General features: G+C 32.8%; 4 protein-coding genes and 1 long non-coding RNA gene across 5 annotated transcripts; 2 read left to right on the forward strand and 3 right to left on the reverse strand.

Moving 5' to 3' along the window:
* Positions 1–745: 745 nt before the first annotated feature.
* On the reverse strand, positions 746–2,379 carry LOC125066130. Its single transcript, XM_047674058.1, has 3 exons — positions 2,327–2,379; positions 1,613–1,795; positions 746–1,073 (listed from the first exon to the last, which is right to left on the reverse strand). The coding sequence occupies exons 2-3, from the start codon at positions 1,786–1,788 to the stop codon at positions 878–880; spliced, it is 372 nt and encodes a 123-aa protein (XP_047530014.1). The 5' UTR covers positions 1,789–1,795; positions 2,327–2,379; the 3' UTR covers positions 746–877.
* A 1,501-nt stretch (positions 2,380–3,880) lies between these two features.
* LOC125065502 (unconventional myosin-XVI-like) lies at positions 3,881–5,241 on the forward strand. Its single transcript, XM_047673161.1, has 3 exons — positions 3,881–4,288; positions 4,514–4,819; positions 5,103–5,241. Exons 1-3 carry the CDS (start codon positions 3,947–3,949, stop codon positions 5,148–5,150), a joined length of 696 nt encoding a protein of 231 aa, XP_047529117.1. The 5' UTR covers positions 3,881–3,946; the 3' UTR covers positions 5,151–5,241.
* Positions 5,242–9,949: 4,708 nt separating this feature from the next.
* On the forward strand, positions 9,950–11,631 carry LOC125066085. Its single transcript, XR_007119656.1, has 3 exons — positions 9,950–10,092; positions 10,555–10,685; positions 11,317–11,631. It is a non-coding gene; the product is annotated as an uncharacterized LOC125066085 (long non-coding RNA).
* Positions 11,632–11,881: 250 nt separating this feature from the next.
* Positions 11,882–13,890, reverse strand: LOC125068840 (trypsin, alkaline B-like). The gene is made up of 3 exons (XM_047678214.1): positions 13,682–13,890; positions 13,062–13,314; positions 11,882–12,190 (listed from the first exon to the last, which is right to left on the reverse strand). The coding sequence occupies exons 1-3, from the start codon at positions 13,888–13,890 to the stop codon at positions 11,909–11,911; spliced, it is 744 nt and encodes a 247-aa protein (XP_047534170.1). The 3' UTR covers positions 11,882–11,908.
* A 2,477-nt stretch (positions 13,891–16,367) lies between these two features.
* On the reverse strand, positions 16,368–18,306 carry LOC125077892 (trypsin, alkaline C-like). Its single transcript, XM_047690008.1, has 4 exons — positions 18,258–18,306; positions 17,719–17,884; positions 17,098–17,350; positions 16,368–16,649 (listed from the first exon to the last, which is right to left on the reverse strand). Exons 1-4 carry the CDS (start codon positions 18,304–18,306, stop codon positions 16,368–16,370), a joined length of 750 nt encoding a protein of 249 aa, XP_047545964.1.
* Between the last annotated feature and the right edge of the window lie 1,702 nt (positions 18,307–20,008).

Genomic DNA, 20,008 nt, shown 5'->3' on the forward strand with positions numbered 1-20,008 from the left:
AGCGTTTATTTATTTATTTATTTAATAAGTACACTAACAATATACATATTAATTGATGGTTTACACAACATCCAAAAAAAGAAAATCAACTTCTGATATGTACATCGATTACAAGTGTACATAACATTCACAGTGTATGGTGTCAACATGTAAAATAAAGTATTTTTATGCTGTATAGTATTTGAAGAAGGCGATAGTATCCGATTTGATGCGGAATTGGTCCAGTTTCTATTCACTAACGCTACGTAATTGAATTTTTTACAATTCTCATATTTTACAATTCCTTAGAATTTAATTTGTCCCACGGATTAAATTATTGATTTTTTTTTTATTTTAGTTGGATAATAATTAGAACAAATTGTAACAGAACATCCAGACCTCTAAATTGATTGATTGTTGTGATATGTACAGTACCGATTTGGTTTATTGTACAAACTGCGCATAATTATGAATTTGAAGTTCGACAATTCTTCACTCCGATAGTTTATGAAAAGGTTTTTCAATTGGAATGTGTAACATGGTCCCATGTCATGTCACATGTGTCTAATTTCCAACCTCAGAATGTACTCGATAGATATAAGCTTTTATTAACGTTAAATATAATAAATATTGTTTATTACATAATGTTAAACAGTATTTTTTTATAGTAATTGTATTTAAGACAAGTCAATTTGTATGACCCATTTAATAAATATTTTATTATGAATAGGACCTTGTCACATCAAGGCATTAATCAAACAAAAAATATCTTAAATCAATTGGCGACATTTATTACGACACCGTATACAAATCACATGCGACTTAAAACTTATATGGACGATGTTTGTAGTCGTTAAACAAACGGTTAACATCTTAGCATTTAAATAACGTTCCAATTTTAAACAAACTTATTGACCGTGGACACACAACAAGGGTGATATGGTGGATTAGGACAGGTGAAAGCTTGGCAAGGTGGCACCACCGGACAACACTCGCCTGGATACCAGACAGTCCTCGCGTATCTGCCGCTTGGCCTGGTGACTGCTCCGTGATTAAAACAATCCGCTTTGCATGGGTAATCGTAGCAACAGGGTCTGTATCCACAAAAAAATGTTTAGTAACTGATCTTTCAAAACTAACTAGTATTAAAAAAATATTCTGAGTCATTTTGATTGAATATGTATTAAATTAAATTATTAAAGAATAATTGGTCTAGCTTGTAAGGCTGCAAATCTGGAGGTTCTGAGTTTAGAATTCTAAGTTTAATCAGTAATATAGTAGAGTTATTAAGCAATTTCTATCGAGAAGTTTTAGTTCCAGTTCGAAGTTAGGAAGTTCGCAGTATCACTCGCGGCAATCACATAAAGTGGTTAGTCTTTGCTTGAACACTTTCCAAGCTCTCTTATTCTCTGTTATTCTGATGAGATTGCCATCCATCATCCATCATCATCGGAATAAGAGAGACTAGTGTTTACAAGTGTGTGCTTGTATATTGGTGACTAGTTACTGTTGAGTTTGACAACCATGGTCGCAGAAGTTGGGCTTAGAAGGTATTATTGGTAAGAAGAACATATATGTACTTTTTTATAGTAGAAAATAAGGAAATGTTAAAATTATGTGTATTTTAAATTACCTTTCTCTTGGTGCATTACTAGGTCCTCCACAGTACGGCGCGGTTTCTCTTTGAAATGGCTGTGGCCGAGGTTGCCCGTAACGTGGTCTCTTGTAGTAGATGCTATATTCTCCTTTCACGTATCCATATCTTGGTGCTGGTCGATGACATTCGTAACCACGAGGTAATACAGACATGGTCAGCCTAAAAAAATAGAACAGGACTTTGATTATGACATAACATATTAATTGTAAATGAGGGTCCTATATGGTTTTTCAGCTACATGGGTTTGGTAGTGGGAGTATGAACCCTTTCCCTGTAATGTTTCATACTTATTGTTTAATTATAGTACGAGTTTTTCGGATAGGTAACCTTTTAAGTTTCCAGCTAGAATTTGAGAGTCCAATCAGGCTCTGATTATGCACGTCCTAAAGGCGCCCATGCTGTTAGCCGAAGGATTTTGACGTTTACATCGACGGCAAGAACTAGTTTTAAGGAAATGTTAATCCTTCGAAGAAATAAAATAGTCTGCAGCTTCGAAAGATCGTTATACGCATAAAATTGTAAATTGAAAACTACATCTTAAGCTAAAGTAGATAAGAATTTATTTTAATTGGATTTTCATTTTGTAAATCAGATCAGATTTTGTTAATCAAAATGGATGACAGCTTATGATTTCTTTTCAATACGTTACGCTATTATAAAACATATATAATATTAACACAAATTAATTACCCTTAATCCTTTTCTAATGTATTTTGCAATTTTTATAATTTATATGATTTTTTTATATTTTTGAAACTTATCGTACGTTTTTTAACATAAAATTTTGATAAATGTTTTTTTTTTTAATTATTTTAATGTTTATACACCATTTATAACTGGCCAATATTTCTTAAAAAGCTATATATCCACAAGTAATGTTGTTGTTGTTGTTGTTTATTTTTAATTAAAACATATAGCTTAAAATACTGAATAAAAATAATCTACATATTGAACAAAGATTGTAAAATGAAGATAAATCATAAACATTCAAGTATTACCCAATAATGGTAGAACATTTCGAGCATAAATAGCGCAGATCTTTTTTTTTTAAATATTGGAGAACATCACATTACTCTGATCCCAATGTAAGTAGCTAAAGCACTTGTGTTAAGGAAAATCAGAAGTAACGAAGGTACCACTGACACCCAGACTCAAGACAACATAAAAAAACGAATGAACTTTTTCTACATCGATTCGGCCAGGAATCGAACTCGGGACATCGGAGTGGCATACCCATAAAAACCGGTGTAGGTACAAACTACTCGACCACGGAGGTCGCCATCTTGCCAGTTGTGAAAAATAGAAAATGCCAACTTTTATTGTATCGTGCGTGCATAATATTTTCATCACGTGAAGCATTTTTAGACGTAGTCCAAAGTTCTGAACACGTCTCCTATAATGTAATGATTTTATTTCGATATTCTATAACAGTTGAAGGAACACTTTCAATACAGTATGCGTCGTCCATTTTCAAAAGTCTAATGTGCGCCATTGTTGACTGCTCCTGTACAACTACAATTATTGCGATAGCACCCGTAATCTTAATCTCTTATCCACTTCTTTAAGCTGTTGACACTGAGAATTTGCCTGTATATTATGCTTTAAAAAAAAACCCAAAGATAAAAATTTTAATTACGTTACAGAACCGTCAATAATGATAAAATACTCAATTTTTATTATGTTACGTAAATCGATGTCAGTCAAACCAAAATAAGTCACATAATATCTTAAGGTATGTATGTATGTAAGGTATATAAAAAAACTCCTAAAAAAGGTAATTAATCTATACTAATATTAATATTATAAATGTCTCTGTCTGTCTGTCGCTCTTTCACAACTAAACCAATGAACCAAATTTGATGAAATTTGGTATGAAGCAGATTTACGCACATTTTTGGTTTTCCAGATTTACGAACAACATCCTACTCCGGAATAATTTTACTACATAGCTAGTTCCATAACTAGGGACATACGATTACTACACGTATTTTGAATTAGCTATCTAAACTATCTATATGAGATATAGTAAATAAGGAGTAATTTAAAAAAAAAATGTAATATTTTATTACAAATAGTTACACATTCCTGTTTTTTTTTCTTTTCATTATGATCTCTTTGATTGATTTATGAAAGGCAGGATCTCAATTAAGAAATTAAAAATTTAATCGAGACATTGACAGATTTTGACATAATATTAAAGATACAAAAAAAGTCGGCAAATATAAAAATATAAATTTTTAGTAATTAAGCATTTTAATTAAAAATATATTAAAAATATTGACATTGTAAGCGTCTATGTTATAAATCTTGATGTGTTCTATGGATTTTTGGCCAACCTGTCCAGCAATAATTCCATGTGGAACTGGACCATGTTCATTTTCTTGTTCGCCACCACCGCCTTGTTGTCAACCGTGCTGTCCTCCACCAGTTCCTTGCACTCCATGTCCCACCTGCAACTGTACACCAGTGTTTAGACCATGCCCTGCACCAGTCATACCAGATCTTGTACCACCCATAGTTCCTTTGTTACCACCTTGTAGACCTCGTAGGCAACCACCATGCGAGCCTTGTCCTCCACCGCCACCACTACCAGTTTGCTGCCCACCAGTATTACCTTGCTGCCCTCCTCCAGAACCTTGTGATCCACCGCCGGTAAGTCATTATTTTATTTAATAAATAAATAAATATTGGACAGCATCACATACATTACTCTAATCCCAATGTAAGTAGCTAAAGTACTTTATTTATTTTAGGATTACTAAAATATACAATTATAAAAATAATTTGTTGTGTTAATTAATATAATTTTTTTATTATTGTATTGTTTGCAGAATAAAATTAAAGAATGATAAAAATGTTACCAAATGTATGTTTCAGGTATGCCCGTGTCCAGAACCAACTCCTTGTTACCAACCAGTCCTTCCGTGTTATAACCCTCAATGTCCCCCACCCACTCTTCCAAAACAACGTCCGATTTGTCCAAGAGCACCGCCTTGTTCGGACACTTGTCTACCTATATCCCGTAGTTGCTGCCCATATTGCGAATTGGATCCTGTAACCCGAAGGCGACCTTTAATAGTACATGATAGTGTTTTTGCAAATAGGCCTTCAGGTTATCCCGCGGAATCATTCACAAGACGAAATCCCAACGTACGATATTACACATCTAATTACGTTAAACAGGTCAGTATACAAACTACTTCTAGATATAAAATCGAATCAGTGTCTTATAACATATGTAAAAGGATGTCTAATTTTAAAACCAACTCTTCTAAAACATGGTTGTTCGCAACCATACAAGGAGCGGAGGGCGCCTAAATACTCAACGGTATTTGAAATATTCTTACAATGACTAAATATACAGATAAAGTACTGATTACTCTGCTCTACTAAATACAGTTAACAGAATCAACCATTTTGTTAAAGTTCAAACTACCTATGTAAAAAAATATGGTTTTATTTTCAGGGTCCTCAATCCGGTTGCTGCTATCATGTCGATGTGCCTCTTATTTAACAGATTAGTGTCGTGAACAGATTTATCGTGTGTCATGTTACGTCTTGTTATTTATTCGATTAAAATGGAATTAAACCGTTTTTATTAAGTTTAATGTGTTTCACTATCTACAGCAGTTTCTAATGAGTACAATTAAGCAAAATTAAATAAAAAACGAGTTGAGTTGTTAGAGTAGTTCGAACAGGTGCATGCTTGGACAAAATAACCGATATAAACACAACCAAACCAAGCAGCTAAATTTTTATGCCATTAATTAGTTTTTTTTATTAAATATATTATTTTTAATAATATAAAATTGATTTTGCTTTGTAAATATAAATGCAATGAATACCAATATTTTCATGTAACCGAATAACAGTAACAGTTTTTAGTAGATCGTAAGGAAAATATAATTAATGACATGCTGGAATTATGGGCAGTTTGAAAGTAAATATTTTTAAACATATCGTTAATTACAATTTGCTGTTAATTCAGACGTTTAAATTACGTAATTAAAAATCAGATTATATTTTAAAATCGGATACCGATTGCATAAATAAAAAGTTACATAGGTCTCTCGTCATAGGTGTAAACTGCCACTGAAACTTTTGTGACCGAACAACTGCTGTATTGCTCCGATCATAAGAGAGATTCTCAGAATTTCAGAAGTAGATCTCAGATCTAAAAGCTAGATAATAAACAAATGATGTAGTAAAAATATATATGTATAATATCATATTCATACTTGTTTATTTTTCTTAATGCCTAACTGAAAAAACTACTAACTCAAAGCCGATGATGTTAAGTGTTTTCGAGAAGGTTTTTCGATATGATATTACATATATATGTAAGTCGCTGCGATTCCCAATTCCATCCTTTTTATTTCTGTACGCGTGTGAAATCTGTTATTAGGAGTAAAAATAAAACAACAAATGTTACAACGTTCAATATAAATCTTTATTTAATGAACTGAGAATATGAGGGTTTTCCATGACTGGGTGAAATATCTTCGTCAGATTTTCCGAATGTAAAATATCATTTACTCATTGGCTATCTTTAATATTGTCACACACTTCGACGTCTGATGCTATGTGTATCTAACCGCGTCCCATGTAATGCCCCGCTTCTTTATTTTTGGCGATTGTTCGCAAGGCGGGAGCATTTGACCACAGTTTTTGCTACCGTTTTAATTGTGTGTATCCATCAGTTAGGTACCATATCGTATAAAATTCCACTTTAACAAATTTTCGTACACTTTATATTTCTGGTTCACTTGTTTTTCTTGCATTACATTATTTGAGTGTAACAGCTGTAAATATTGATGCAGGGATTCACAGGATAACATCGCATCGCCGGCGGTATATTGTTTTGACACTTACTAGAACCGGAGCTGCAAGAGCTGGGAAAAGATGCACAAATTGGAGGAGGGCAGATGGAATTAGGTACACATCCAGACATATTGCAGTCTTTTGTTTTCACTTTTGTTTAAAATTTTGATATGTAATAATGGTTAACAAATGGTAGACCAAACGTAGGTCGAGCCTTTTTATAGGTATGGATACGCCTACTCGATTTTGACTTTCGCATACCTACTTATTAATAATTTAAATAATTGATTCTATAAGGCTATGATTATTTTATTATAATTTAAAGGTTTTTTATAAATAACAAGTAATAGTATTCTACATTTTTATACTGTGTAATGATACTAAATGACTCTCGTTTCGGAAACTATTTTTATTATTATATTTTATTCTTAGTAAGGGGCTAACGACATTAAACCTAAACGCCATAAAAAAGTACGGTTTCATGTATGATAAGACACCCATGTTTTGTTTGTTTTTGTCATCGAAACATTTTTTTTTAGACAATTGCGCTGTAAGATATATTAACCATTCCTTACATCACCAATGCGCCACCAACCTTGGGAACTAAGATGTTACGTCCCTTGTAGTTACACTGGCTCACTCATCCTCCAAACCGGAACACAACAATACTGAGTACTGCTATTTGACGGTAGAATATCTGATGATGATGATGTACCTACTCTGACGGGCTTGCACAAAGCCCTACTACCAAGTAAGCAGGAGAGAGATGGGATTATACGATTATGCAGTGCAGCAAACCCCCCGATTGTCCAAATCAGTAGCAGCAGCATTGTTTCTTAGTATCTAGTATGATAAATCTCCTCAAAAAATCTGTATGTTTTCTGCCTAAGAAAAGCCACTGCTGTATTATACTGTAAACCATTTCCAAACATCGGAAAAAGTGGTATTCCCAGCGATTGCAAGTAACCCCCTGGGCAGCTGCATTCGGCGTTTCAACTTGGTTTTGTTAGCAATCACCCAGTTCCTTTCGATTTAAACTTATTGAATACGCGTGCTGCGGCCACGTACAAATAATTTTACGTATCCTTGATTATTTAAACAAATTAAAGTATGAGTTCAGAGTCAGTCAGTGCAATAGAAACCGCTTTTGATTTCATTGCCTGAGCAAACCTAGTAAAGAAAAATCAAAAATCCTGGCTGAAAATAAGCGAAAAGTTTTTATATTAATTATTATGACAAAATTTTAAATGTCAATATATACATAGTACGTCTTTAGGCCTCTCTAAAATTTCCTTTCCAAAATTATCAAGTTAATTGGATTAAAAAATAATTTACACTCGTTGGTAAATATTTAAAAATGTGCAGTCCCGTACTTCATTTGCCGAGTTACAAAGAACCTCCAGAATATATTCCATGCTATCCTGTACAGGTAAATTTTCTATTACCAAAAGTCAAAAGTTTACATGATATATTATGGTCGAATTTATGGTATGGTCTATAACTACCCACTAGCTTAACGAAGCCTTTAACCAACTAATATTGATTTCGTAAATCCTATCAAATTTTTTTTATTTTTATAGGGACCACCGTGTCTCCCTTGTGGAATGGACTCTGTGACTCTGAGGAGGCCTTTGATAGTTGGTGACAGCACTTTCGACTATCGACCTACAAGTTGGCCCGGGATGGTCCTCAACAATCAAGATAAAAAAGTCAGATATCAACTAATTAATTACGAGCGTCCGGTTAGTACAAAATAAATCGATACGAGTAAATATATCGACAATTATGACATCTATTATAGTCTGTTGAAGTTTTGGCTTTTTTTGACTATAAAACGCTATAATGCACTCGCGACTGTATGTAACGATTAATCTTTTAAAACAAAAAAAAAACGTTTGTGCTGAAATTTTAAACTTCTTTTTTATAGTATGAGTAGTTAAAGCTTTTCCTGTAAATTAACTAACTCCTGTTTTATATCCTAACTGTTTGTGTTTTGTCAACAGGTTCGACCTCACTATCCATCATGTGCGCCGTCGGCTAACTAAATGAATATACGTAATCTAAATGAAACATTATATATATATTTTATATTGTCGTCTGTAAATGAAAATGTAGAAAAGTTAATAAATCGACCGTTCGTAATATTAATACTGTATATTTTTCTACTACTAATACAAGTCCTAAAACATATCGCTTAGATTAGCTAGTGTCGCACTACAAAAGAACTAAAAAAAACGGACCGACATTATTATCTAGGCGTGCGTGACAGCTACGCTTGACAGTCGCCAAACGTCATACTTTGCTAGCGTGCCTGTACTTTGGGGGCCACCATTTTTTTTCGGTGCGTTCTCTGCATTGGCAGTCATAAATCTAGACATAAATGTACATAATTTTCCAATAAGCTGTTAATAAAATTATTTTCACTTTACTACTTTAACTGTATAGGTAATTATTTAAAAATAATACTTTGAATAAGTGGTTAAAAAGTTTATAAGGTTTTTATAAAATTAATTGTAATGGATATATTATGAGGTGAGCAGAAAAGAGGTTGTAAATGGAGAATAGTGGGTTGTTGCGGTGAGATGAGGTGAACTGAGTTAAGACGAAGCGAAGAAAGGCTTTAAAGGGTTGTAAAAATATATTTAAATTATCTTGTTAGCGGAGGTGTGAGTTACTTAAGAAAATGTTTATTAATATAAAATAATTAATTTAAGTTGTATTGCATTATTATAGTAAACTTATTGTTAAAAGATATTAGATAACTGTATAGGTAATTATTTAAATAAAATTAATTTATCAATTATATTTGAAGTACTTGCAAGAACAGTAAGCCTTTATTTAGGTAGACTATTATAAACATCTTATTTTCCTTCATACTTCCATTAATTCAGAATATTTTTATGATTATTGAAAAGGCATTGGAAGAAAACCAATTAGTCCTATTACAATTTACAAAAATAAAACGACAATAAGCATGACCCAGATTTATCCGTTGTTTCGTTTGATTTCAGTCGGTCTCGTTTATTCAGCACACCATTTGAAATAATTTACATGCCATGTCTAATATAATATATGCCGAAACTCATAATTACAGTAAAAAAGTAAAAAAAATAAAATCGAACTAATAAACTTAAGATAGTTTGATTTTAATAAAATAGGTTTTAACTTTTTTCTTTCCTGTAGTAGTCATCTTAGGCAAAAATAAAGATTTGTTTTGTATCTTAGAAACTTTAGAATATTATAATAGAGAATAATTTTATTTAAGGAAAATAATTTATTTTACTGTTACGGAAATTCGGAAAAAGATGGCTACAAAAATGCTGTAAAACTTGTACGAGGCACTCTTGTAACGCTTAAACTCGATTACAAAATAGTTATTACTGATGATATAACAGGATACTACAAATTTAACAAAGAGTTTTTAATAAGTACCAGTCATACGTCAAATAATTTTCAAATAAAGAATACTTCAAATATGAAACATGACGACAAGACGACATTCAAATCATTACCAGGCATCGTAATCAAAATTGTGGCAAGTAATTTTTACCCACCGACCAACTTCAAATAAATTTCACAATGTGTAACCGAATGGGAATAATCAATCAATTACAATCTATTATGTCATCGATTCAGTAAGTTACGTTTTTCGTATAAAATGTAAAATTCATTTCGTTATATCTAGTATTTTATTAAAAAAATATATTTATTCGAATAATTATACCAGAGGATATCATTGTAAAGAGTTTTCACTCAGTATTAGCACGTTTGTAAGACTTGCCTCACGGTTTCGTCAATGGTCGATTCATGCTTTTTCATTCAATTTATCATATTGACGGATGTGTCTTTCATTCATACTTACTTGACAATAGGACTTTGTACAAGCATAAGTATGTGTTACTTACTCATCGCCAAACAACAATACTTATTTTTGTTGAGTTTTTGAAGAGCAAGTGAGCCAGCGTTGACAGGAATATCTTAGCCCCTAAGGTTTTTGGTACAATGACCATTTATGGAATGTTTAATATTTTTAGGACCTAGCTATTTAAATTGTAAGAAATGTTCCGAATCTATTCTAATGGTTATATTATTTTCAGATGTAATTGCAGCGGCTATTCTGCCCCTTGCTGTGCCCCCAAATGTGCACCCTCGTGCTGCAACGGAAGCGGATCATTAGTCACAGTTTACAGTCAAGTAGCACATATCCAGTGACAATAGATTCATACACGTTTGTATGGGCATATAATAGTTGTATAGCCTATTCCAGTGGAAACAGGAGAAAAGATAAACAAAACTTAGTTTTACGTATTTCATGCGATATTGTGCAAAATATATTTATTTATAATACAACACTATTGCACTTAACTACTTATTTCTGCTTTAATTTTACTTCCAAAATTCCGATATGTTTCGTTGACATTAAAAACGCCATTTTTTCGCAAATCCATATTGAATATCATAGATTAATCAAGCTCTCGATCAATTATATCGCGTCAATTTGCTGTAAAATGTTGTTTATTTGGCTTTTTTCCTGTTATGGTTGGAATAGAGTATAGAAAACAAAAGTTTATAAGCCAGCTTTAATTCCCGAGCCAAATTTCATTAAATTTTGGTTGACTGAGTTACGTCCATTTTTTTTTTGTATTAAAATTATATTTATAGCTCATTTTGTGATCACGGTAGAGGAATTAGTTGCTAGGAAACCGGTATGATTCGGATGCAATTGTTCCGTATCCAACTCAATTTTTAGGAATAAGCTTTGTCCGGCTGTAAAACAAGATAGAAATTTACTACTTTAATTTAATAGTTAAGTATATTTATGAAACTTATTTTATAATGTCTTTTTCTTATCTATACAGATGCAATCCTCGCTGTAGGCCAGCCTCCGCGACCGATAGCGGCGTTCGACAAAGCAACAATAGCATTGGGCCATCACGATGTTACTTGTGTACAAAATTTCTGATATTCTGAATATTTTAAGAAATTATAGTATTTATTTCAATTTTTATCGTGAAGTAATTGTTTTTGAGCATAACGATATGGAAAATTAATCTTACTAGCTTAACTTTGAAGAAAAAAAAATGTGATTATGTAAATGATTGTGTTTATATAATTTTAACATTTGTCATGCAAAACGTAGCTAAAGTGAAGATTAAGTAAATAATATTGATGGTTACCTGATTGTAAAATATTCAAAATGTTTTCACAAATTAATATATAACAAAGTTTAATGTCTTAACTTATATAATACGCTATCAATGTGTAAGTGTAATAGAAATAAATTTTGTAAATAATGATTGCGTGCTATTTTTCGTGTCTAAACTAATTTTTCCATAACTTCAAATATTAATAAGAATTGAATTAAAAATATATATATTATAATACAGTATTTATTACATAGAACGAGAAAAGGTATCAGAGCATAGTTTTTGGAGATATTATTTTCGAAGTTTATGCATTAGACCGGATCCAACTGGTGTATCTTGAAACTCTTGCAAATCCCCCAGGGAATTGTGCTTGTCCACACCTGCCGCCAAACGAGACAACACCCACGATGACGTTATTGTGAAGTAGTGGCCCTCCTGAGTCCTGGGTGCATATGCCACCTGCCACTCTTGGTGCCGCGCATAATACATTTTGCGTTACTACTGAACCATAAATATTTTGACAAGTGTTCTGGTTCATTGTCCAAAGCTGAATGTGACGAAGGTTTTCAGATGGACTTCCATTGAACTAAAAAATAATGAAGACGTCTTAAAATATTCCATATGTGTTATGTCATTGTTGTGTTTATGGTGTGAGCTTCTTATATATAGTAGTTGAAATCCTAAATGTTATTTCATATAAACATAATATACCATACGAAATTCTCAGTAAAACCTAAATTGGAAATTGGAAGTTACATTTCCGTGAGGACGACGTGAGGACCACCTGAGGAGGTGACGCGAAAAGCCATTGGCACTGTACCTAAAACCTTTCCATTTATTTTGGATTTGTTGTCTCGATAAGAGAGGAAATAGAACTCGTGTTTGCGCACACACTTTTGCTTTTAATATTGTGTTCTGTGCAGTTGAGAAGTCTCAGAATAGCTGTGATAAAAAGCGGCCAGAAGACTTGATACAGAAAATTTCGATTTATTTTATTAATTAATGTTAATTATATTTTAAAGGGCAATACTTTACATATATTAGGAAAATAATCCAAGTATCCAAGGAATTAAAACGCGACGGAAATGACAATGGCAACAGCGTTGTAAGTATCGCACCAATGAGATGTTAAAAAAAATATTTTGAATCGCGCATCCTGTATTGCCTATTATTAATATAAGCAGTCGCTTATCTCTTCTAGTAAATACACGATATTCTTTAAAGAATACTCAATTATACCAATATACATTTGTTAATAGTTCGTCCGTTTAATGTGTATGTATCTTCTATTGCGTTCTAAAACTTTATTAATGTATGCTGTGTACGCTTGTTATAGATATTGTATGAATATGTATATGATGTAGGTTTTGATATGCGTATTGTAAGTGTACTTTAAAAAAAAGTTCTGTATTTTTCATCAATATCATTAAAGATTAGAAGAAAAAATAGCAACTTACTGATGTGAGACCCCATCCTGCAGCCCAAACACTTTGGTTATCGCCAAGATTGTAATTTGCGCCAGCAATGCTTCCAACCCGCACGTTACTTCCAAAAGAAAATTGTGACGACAGTCTCAAAACGGCGATGTCATTGTTTAGCGTGAATTCGTTGTAATTAGGATGAATGATTATCCTATTAGCGTTGTGAACTGTACCACCGCTGCTTGCAGTACTCGACCCAGCACGAACTCGAAATTGATTAACTGAACCTCTAACAAATAAAACAAAGCATTTTTATGGTTTATATCACATCTCCTCGACAATCACCTATATAATATATTTATTTTGGAAGACCAACAGATTCTAGAACATATGTATACTTGTCGATTTTGATATATATTATTATTATTAGATATTGATATGACAAATCTATTGGTATAAAAATTTACATAATATATGAGGCACGCGGACGGTGAACAAGTAAAGTGCAGCGACAGAGAAGGCATGACGGTATAGGGAAAAGCCAAGCCGTTTACCGTCACGACATACGAGCCTTATCCCCAAGGTACGGCAATAGATGTATCACATCAATACGCTTCTTGAATTTGTAGCTCTTATAAGCAACAGCTATGACTTACCTGAGACAATGGGCAGCAGTAAGAACTGATCTATTGTTGATAATAGACGCTCCACATGATTGACGATAATTCACACCATCTCTTGCTGCTAACAGCGCAACTAGAAACGGGTACCTACTTATATTCACCGTTGAGCCGCCAGCAATTCTTTGTTGACTCGGCAGCGCTGAAATAAAAGGTTGAATCATTATTAAATAAATCATTTTCATGTGAGCATCGAGCGATCTTTTCATAATAATAATTCAAAACGCATTTTTTTTATTTGCTTAATGGGCAAATTAATAAAACTACATTTTTTCTGCACAAACGTAAGGTAAACTTGTACGATTCATATCTTACCAAGTAAGCGAGTGATTCGTTAGTTAAGGATTTGCTGTTAATTGTAGAACCAATAAGATATTAATGGTAATAATTAATTTTGAACTTTTAACAAACTATTCATCACATCGCATCACCACAATATAAAATATAAGCTTTTATTATTTAATAGCTACATATGTGTATTGTGGGATACAGCGCGATTTTAATTCAGATAATAGAAGGTAAATCATATGTAATAGCTTATTACAGTAAGCGCACGACAGACACAGAGTAAGTACCACTCCTGTAAGCTTGAGACTTTTGCCAATGCCATCAAACAATTTCGACATTTCGAAAATTTCACGTGGTAACTGTAGACCTACCATCCTGTACGCACAGATGATAGGCGTTCCTGCAATTATTCGATGTCTATATCGCTCAGCGGTAAGCAAATAACTCATGTTGATTTTTTCTCCAGAAACGTCATCAACCAACTAGGTTATTTCTATGGTATATCTTTACATAGTATAAAACAAAGTCGCTCTCTCTGTCCCCATGTCCCTTTGTATGCTTAAATCTTTAAAACTACGAAAAGGATTTTGATGCGGATTTTTTAAATAGATAGAGTGATTCGAGAGGAAGGGTTTTGTATATAATACATAGACAATATAGTTAAGTAACACTGATAATTTTAAAAGTTTCTAAAGTGTTGTCGTAAATTTATACATTTTTTGCGCTTACATTGTAAACACTGGTTGAATCCTACTAGATAGATCAAAATAATGTACTACAGAACTGTACACCACAAAAATGTCTACAAAAAAGTTCGCGATGGTATATGTCTATCTCTTAAAGATAACCCACAATAAACAATTTTTTATCGTTTACTTTTTACGAGAAATTTAAGCAATATAGCATTAATCCTTATCCAATTAGGTACCTTAAATAAATTGTGAATTCAATATAGATCAAGATGGCCCTGTACAGCATGTAATTTAAATGAATATTTTCGAAGATATTACAGTTTTAAAACGCAGGGACATAACGGTTTGTATTTCCAATGAGTGAAAACCGTGTACGTTATACCTATTTGTTATCACTACATAGTATAAAACAAAATTGCTTCCCGCTGACTGTCTTTTCCTGTCTATGTCTAGGTTTTTTTAATAGATAGTGTGATTTAAAGTGAATGATTTTGAATGTATAATACGTGGACAATATAATAGATAAACACTGATAATTTTAGGTTTTAATATTATAAATGCGAAAGTAACTCTGTCTGTCTGTCTGTCTCGCTTTCACGCGAGCCTGAGAAAGGACATAGCTGTAAAGGGTTTGATAAGGGGTTGAAAGGTTGTAAGTTATTTATAGTAAGAAGTCCGTCATTTTTAAGATAGAAACATGAAACTTTATTTTTGGGATACTGATCAAAAATGAGTAGATACTTATTTAAGCGTTTCTAGATAATCTACCAGTAAGGGGGAAATAAGGATTGAAAGTTTTGATGGGAGTTAATCATTTTTTAGGTAACAAACATGTAATTTTATTTTTAGGATACTGATTAAAAATGAGTAAATACGTATTTAAGAGTTTTTTTATATTCAACCACTAAGGGGGTGAAATAAGGGTTGAAAGTTTTTATGGAAGTCGTCATTTTTAAAATTAAAAACAAAAAATGTTTCTGGATATTTTACGCCCAAGGGGAGATATAGGGTTAACACTCCGTATACAGGTTAGTCTGGAAGTCTGTAATTTTTATAGATAGAAGCATGAAATTTTATTTTTGGGCTACCGATTAAAAGTGATGCGTATTTAAGCGTTTCTGAATATTTTACGCCAAAGGGGAGAAATAGAGTTTGACATTTCGTATATAGGATATTTTGGAAGACCGTCATTTTTGAAGTTAGAAGCATGAAACTTTATTTTTGAGCTACTGATTAAAAATGAGTAGATACGTATTTGAGCGTTTCTTGATATTTTAGGCCTAAAGGGAAAAATAGGTTTTAAAATTTCGTATTCAGGTTAGTCTGGAAGTCTGTAATTTTGAAGTTATAAAGCTCGAAATTTTATTTTTGGGATACCGATTAAAATTGAGTTGATTCGCATTTATGCGTTTCTGGATATTCTACTCTAAGGGCTGAAATACACACCAATATGTTATACAAAGAGGTATTTCATTAACGTAACATTTTAAGTTTTTAAGTGTAATAGAAATAAATTTTGTAAATAATGATTGTGTGTCTATTTTTTGTGTCTAAACAAATTTTTCCATAACTTAAAATATTAGTAGGCATTGAATTAAAAAAAAATATTATAATTCAGTATTTATTACATATAACGAGAAAAGGTATCAGAGCATGGTTTTTGGAGATATTATTTTCGAAGTTTATGCATTAGACTGGATCCAACTGGTGTATCTTGAGACTCTTGCAAATCCCCCAGGGAATTGTGCTTCTCCACACCTGCCTCCAAACGAGACAACACCCACGATGACGTTATTGTGAAGTAGTGGCCCTCCTGAGTCCTGGGTGCATATGCCACCTGCCACTCTTGGTGCCGCGCATAATACATTTTGCGTTACTACCATACCATAAAGATTTTGACAAGTGTTCTGGTTTATTGTCCACAGCTGAATGTGACGAAGGTTTTCAGATGGACTTCCATTGAACTAAAAAATAATGAAGACGTCTTAAGATATTCCATATGTGTTTTGTCATTATTGTGTTTATGGTGTGAGCTTCTAATATATAGTAGTTGAAATCCTAAATGTTACTTCATATAAACACAATATACCATACGAAATTCTCAGCAAAACCCAAATTGGAAATTGGAAGTTACATTTCCGTGAGGACGACGTGAGGACCACCTGAGGAGGTGACGCGAAAAGCCATTGGCACTGTACCTAAAACCTTTCCATTTATTTTGGATTTGTTGTCTCGATAAGAGAGGAAATAGAACTCGTGTTTGCGCACACAGTTTTGCCCTTTGTGTACGCTTGTTATAGATATTCATATGATGTAGGTTTTGATATGCATATTGTGTGTGTACTTTAAAAAAAAAAGTCTTGTATTGTTCATCAATATCAGTAAAAATTAGAAGTAAAAATAGCAACTTACTGATGTGAGACCCCATCCTGCAGCCCAAACACTTTGGTTATCGCCAAGATTGTAATTTGCGCCAGCAATGCTTCCAGCCCGCACGTTGCTTCCAAAAGAAAATTGTGTCGACAGTCTCAAAACGGCGATGTCATTGTTTAGCGGGAATTCTTTGTAATTAGGATGAATGATTATCCTATTAGCGTTGTGAACTGTACCACCGCTGCTTGCAGTACTCGACCCAGCACGAACTCGAAATTGATTAACTGAACCTCTAACAAATAACTCAAAGCATTTTTATGGTTTATATCACATCTCCTCGACAATCACCTATATAATATATTTATTTTGGAAGACGAACAGATTATAGGACATATATATACTTGTCGATTTTGATTTATATTACTATTAGATATTGATATGACAAATCTATTAGTATAAAAAATTACATAATATATGTGGCACGCGTACGGTGAACAAGTAGAGTGCAGCGACTGAGAGGGCATGACGGTATAGGGAAAAACCAAGCCGCTTACCGTCACGACATACGAGCCTTATCACCAAGGTACGGCAATAGATGTATCACATTAATACGCTTCAAACTTGAATTTGTAGCTCTTATAAGCAACAGCTATGACTTACCTGAGACAATGGGCAGCAGTAAGAACCGATCTATTGTTGATGATGGACGCTCCACATGATTGACGATAATACACACCATCTCTTGCTGTTAACAGCGCAACTAGAAACGGGTACCTACTTATATTCACCGTTGAGCCGCCAGCAATTCTTTGTTGGCTCGGCAGCGCTGAAATAAAAGGTTGAATCAATATTAAATAAATCATTTTCATGTGAGCATCGAGCGATCTTTTCATAATAATGATCCAAAACACATTTTTTTTATTTGCTTAATGGGCAAATTAATAAAACTACATTTTTTCTGCACAAACGTAAGGTAAACTTGTACGATTCATATCTTACCAAGTAAGCTAGTGATTCGTTAGTGAAGGATTTTGCTGTTAATTGTAGAACCAATAAGATATTAATGGTAATAATTAATTTTGAACATTTAATAAACTATTCATCACATCGCATAACCACAATATAAAATATAAGCTTTTATTATTTAACAATAAAATGTTTAGATAAAAATACTTTGAAACTCGTGTTGAGCAACTTACCTACAACGGCGGTGACGCAAAGAGCCAAAAGGTAAATAATTTTAGCCATTCTATCGGAGGAATAGGATTTTACAAATATGTCATGTCTATTTATAATACACACATATCAATGAATAGATTAATTCATTTAAACTCTGATAAATATTTAATTGATAAGTGATTGAAATAAATATATATTGTTCCGGTGCTTTAGCGTTAAATAAAAGAATGAGTCAAGTGCGAGTTTGACACGCATGCAGAGGGTTTTTTACTATTATCGTAGAAAATGAAAAGGAAAAATAATTAATATTATAATCCTATATCCGTCAATCGGTTATACTTCGATTTTTTTCACCTGATGAAAAGTGACTACCACCGTACATGGGCATTTGCAGCACCGGGGGGCTTGCAGATGCGTTGCCGGCTTTTAAGGAAGGAGTACGCTTTTCTTGGAGGTTTCCAAGTCGTATTGGTTTGGAAAAACCGCCGACGTAAGCTAGTTCGACAGAGTGGTTGTGCGAGGCAGAAAATGTCTTAAACGAGTGAGATACCAAACGAAACATAATAAATATAAACTTTATATGAGGAGCCGTACAAGCCAGTTAATAAGTTCGAAAACAGCGTAAATAACACCAGGCATCAATTTCTATTTTCAAAAACTCACCATGACTATTAGTAAACATTAATTTCAACACAGAGTATATTTAAGCGCAAGTGATGTCAAATAATACTCAATACCGAGATGAGTGGTGAATTGATGTCACTATAACGCGGCTACAATGACTGTCAAAAATCGGTGATCGTTAGGCGAAGGCGATTCAACAGTGCAGTGACATGAGGAAGGGGCGAAGAAAACCCAACGTACGTCTTAGTTTGGGCTGGCCAACATTTGGCCACCTTCGCCGAGCCTTTTCGTCGCTTGGACCGCAATGCATCTCAAATTTCAAGGTCGCTTAACGTGTAATATAATAAAACTAACAACGCTCCAAGTATCAAGAGTCAATGTATATGTATTAATTGTAACAAAATTTAACTAGGAATAAAACTGCACTTTTTCGACAAATTATTATTTTCCGTATTTCATACAAAAAAAATTAATTTAGTTCCTAAAAATATTAATCCTTCCTGTGTTGTTTGCCTGATTAGTGAAAGGATTAATATTATTATTATTTTTAAATCGTTCTACTGATATAGATAACTCTTTCTTGTTCTGGTAGCAATGCTACCACTTAATACTTAAACTTAATAACGGAATAGTGCTTGTATTACGGATTTTTTTTAATAAAGAATATTGAGCCAATACTTATGATCTACGATTCGACTCTTGAAACGGAGCTGCATATGTGTGTTGTGGGATACAGCGCATTTTAAATCAAATAATAGAAGGTAAATCATATATATATATAATATTATTCATTAATTTATTTATTTCTTTATTTATAACCCACACATGTAGTATAACAAAAAAACACAATAGACCAAAAGTCATCATAAGTAATTGGGTAATTGCCTACTTTTTTACAGGTGTTCTAAAATTACTTGAAAATTGAAATATAAGTCAACATTGTAAAAATTATAAAAAGTTAATTGATAAAATAAAAAAATTAAAAAAAAAGTACTTAATCAAAATTAAATCTAAATACAGTTTTTGTAGTAAGAAATATTAAAAATAAGTTACCTAAATAAAATAAAAGATTGTGAATTTAAATACATTGTTAGAATTTGTAAAATGTCATAATGGAAATGGCTGAATGGTTATGAATTATTATTTA

This window comes from Vanessa atalanta, chromosome 1 (genome assembly GCF_905147765.1).
Source record: "Vanessa atalanta chromosome 1, ilVanAtal1.2, whole genome shotgun sequence".
NCBI lineage: Eukaryota > Metazoa > Arthropoda > Insecta > Lepidoptera > Nymphalidae > Vanessa > Vanessa atalanta.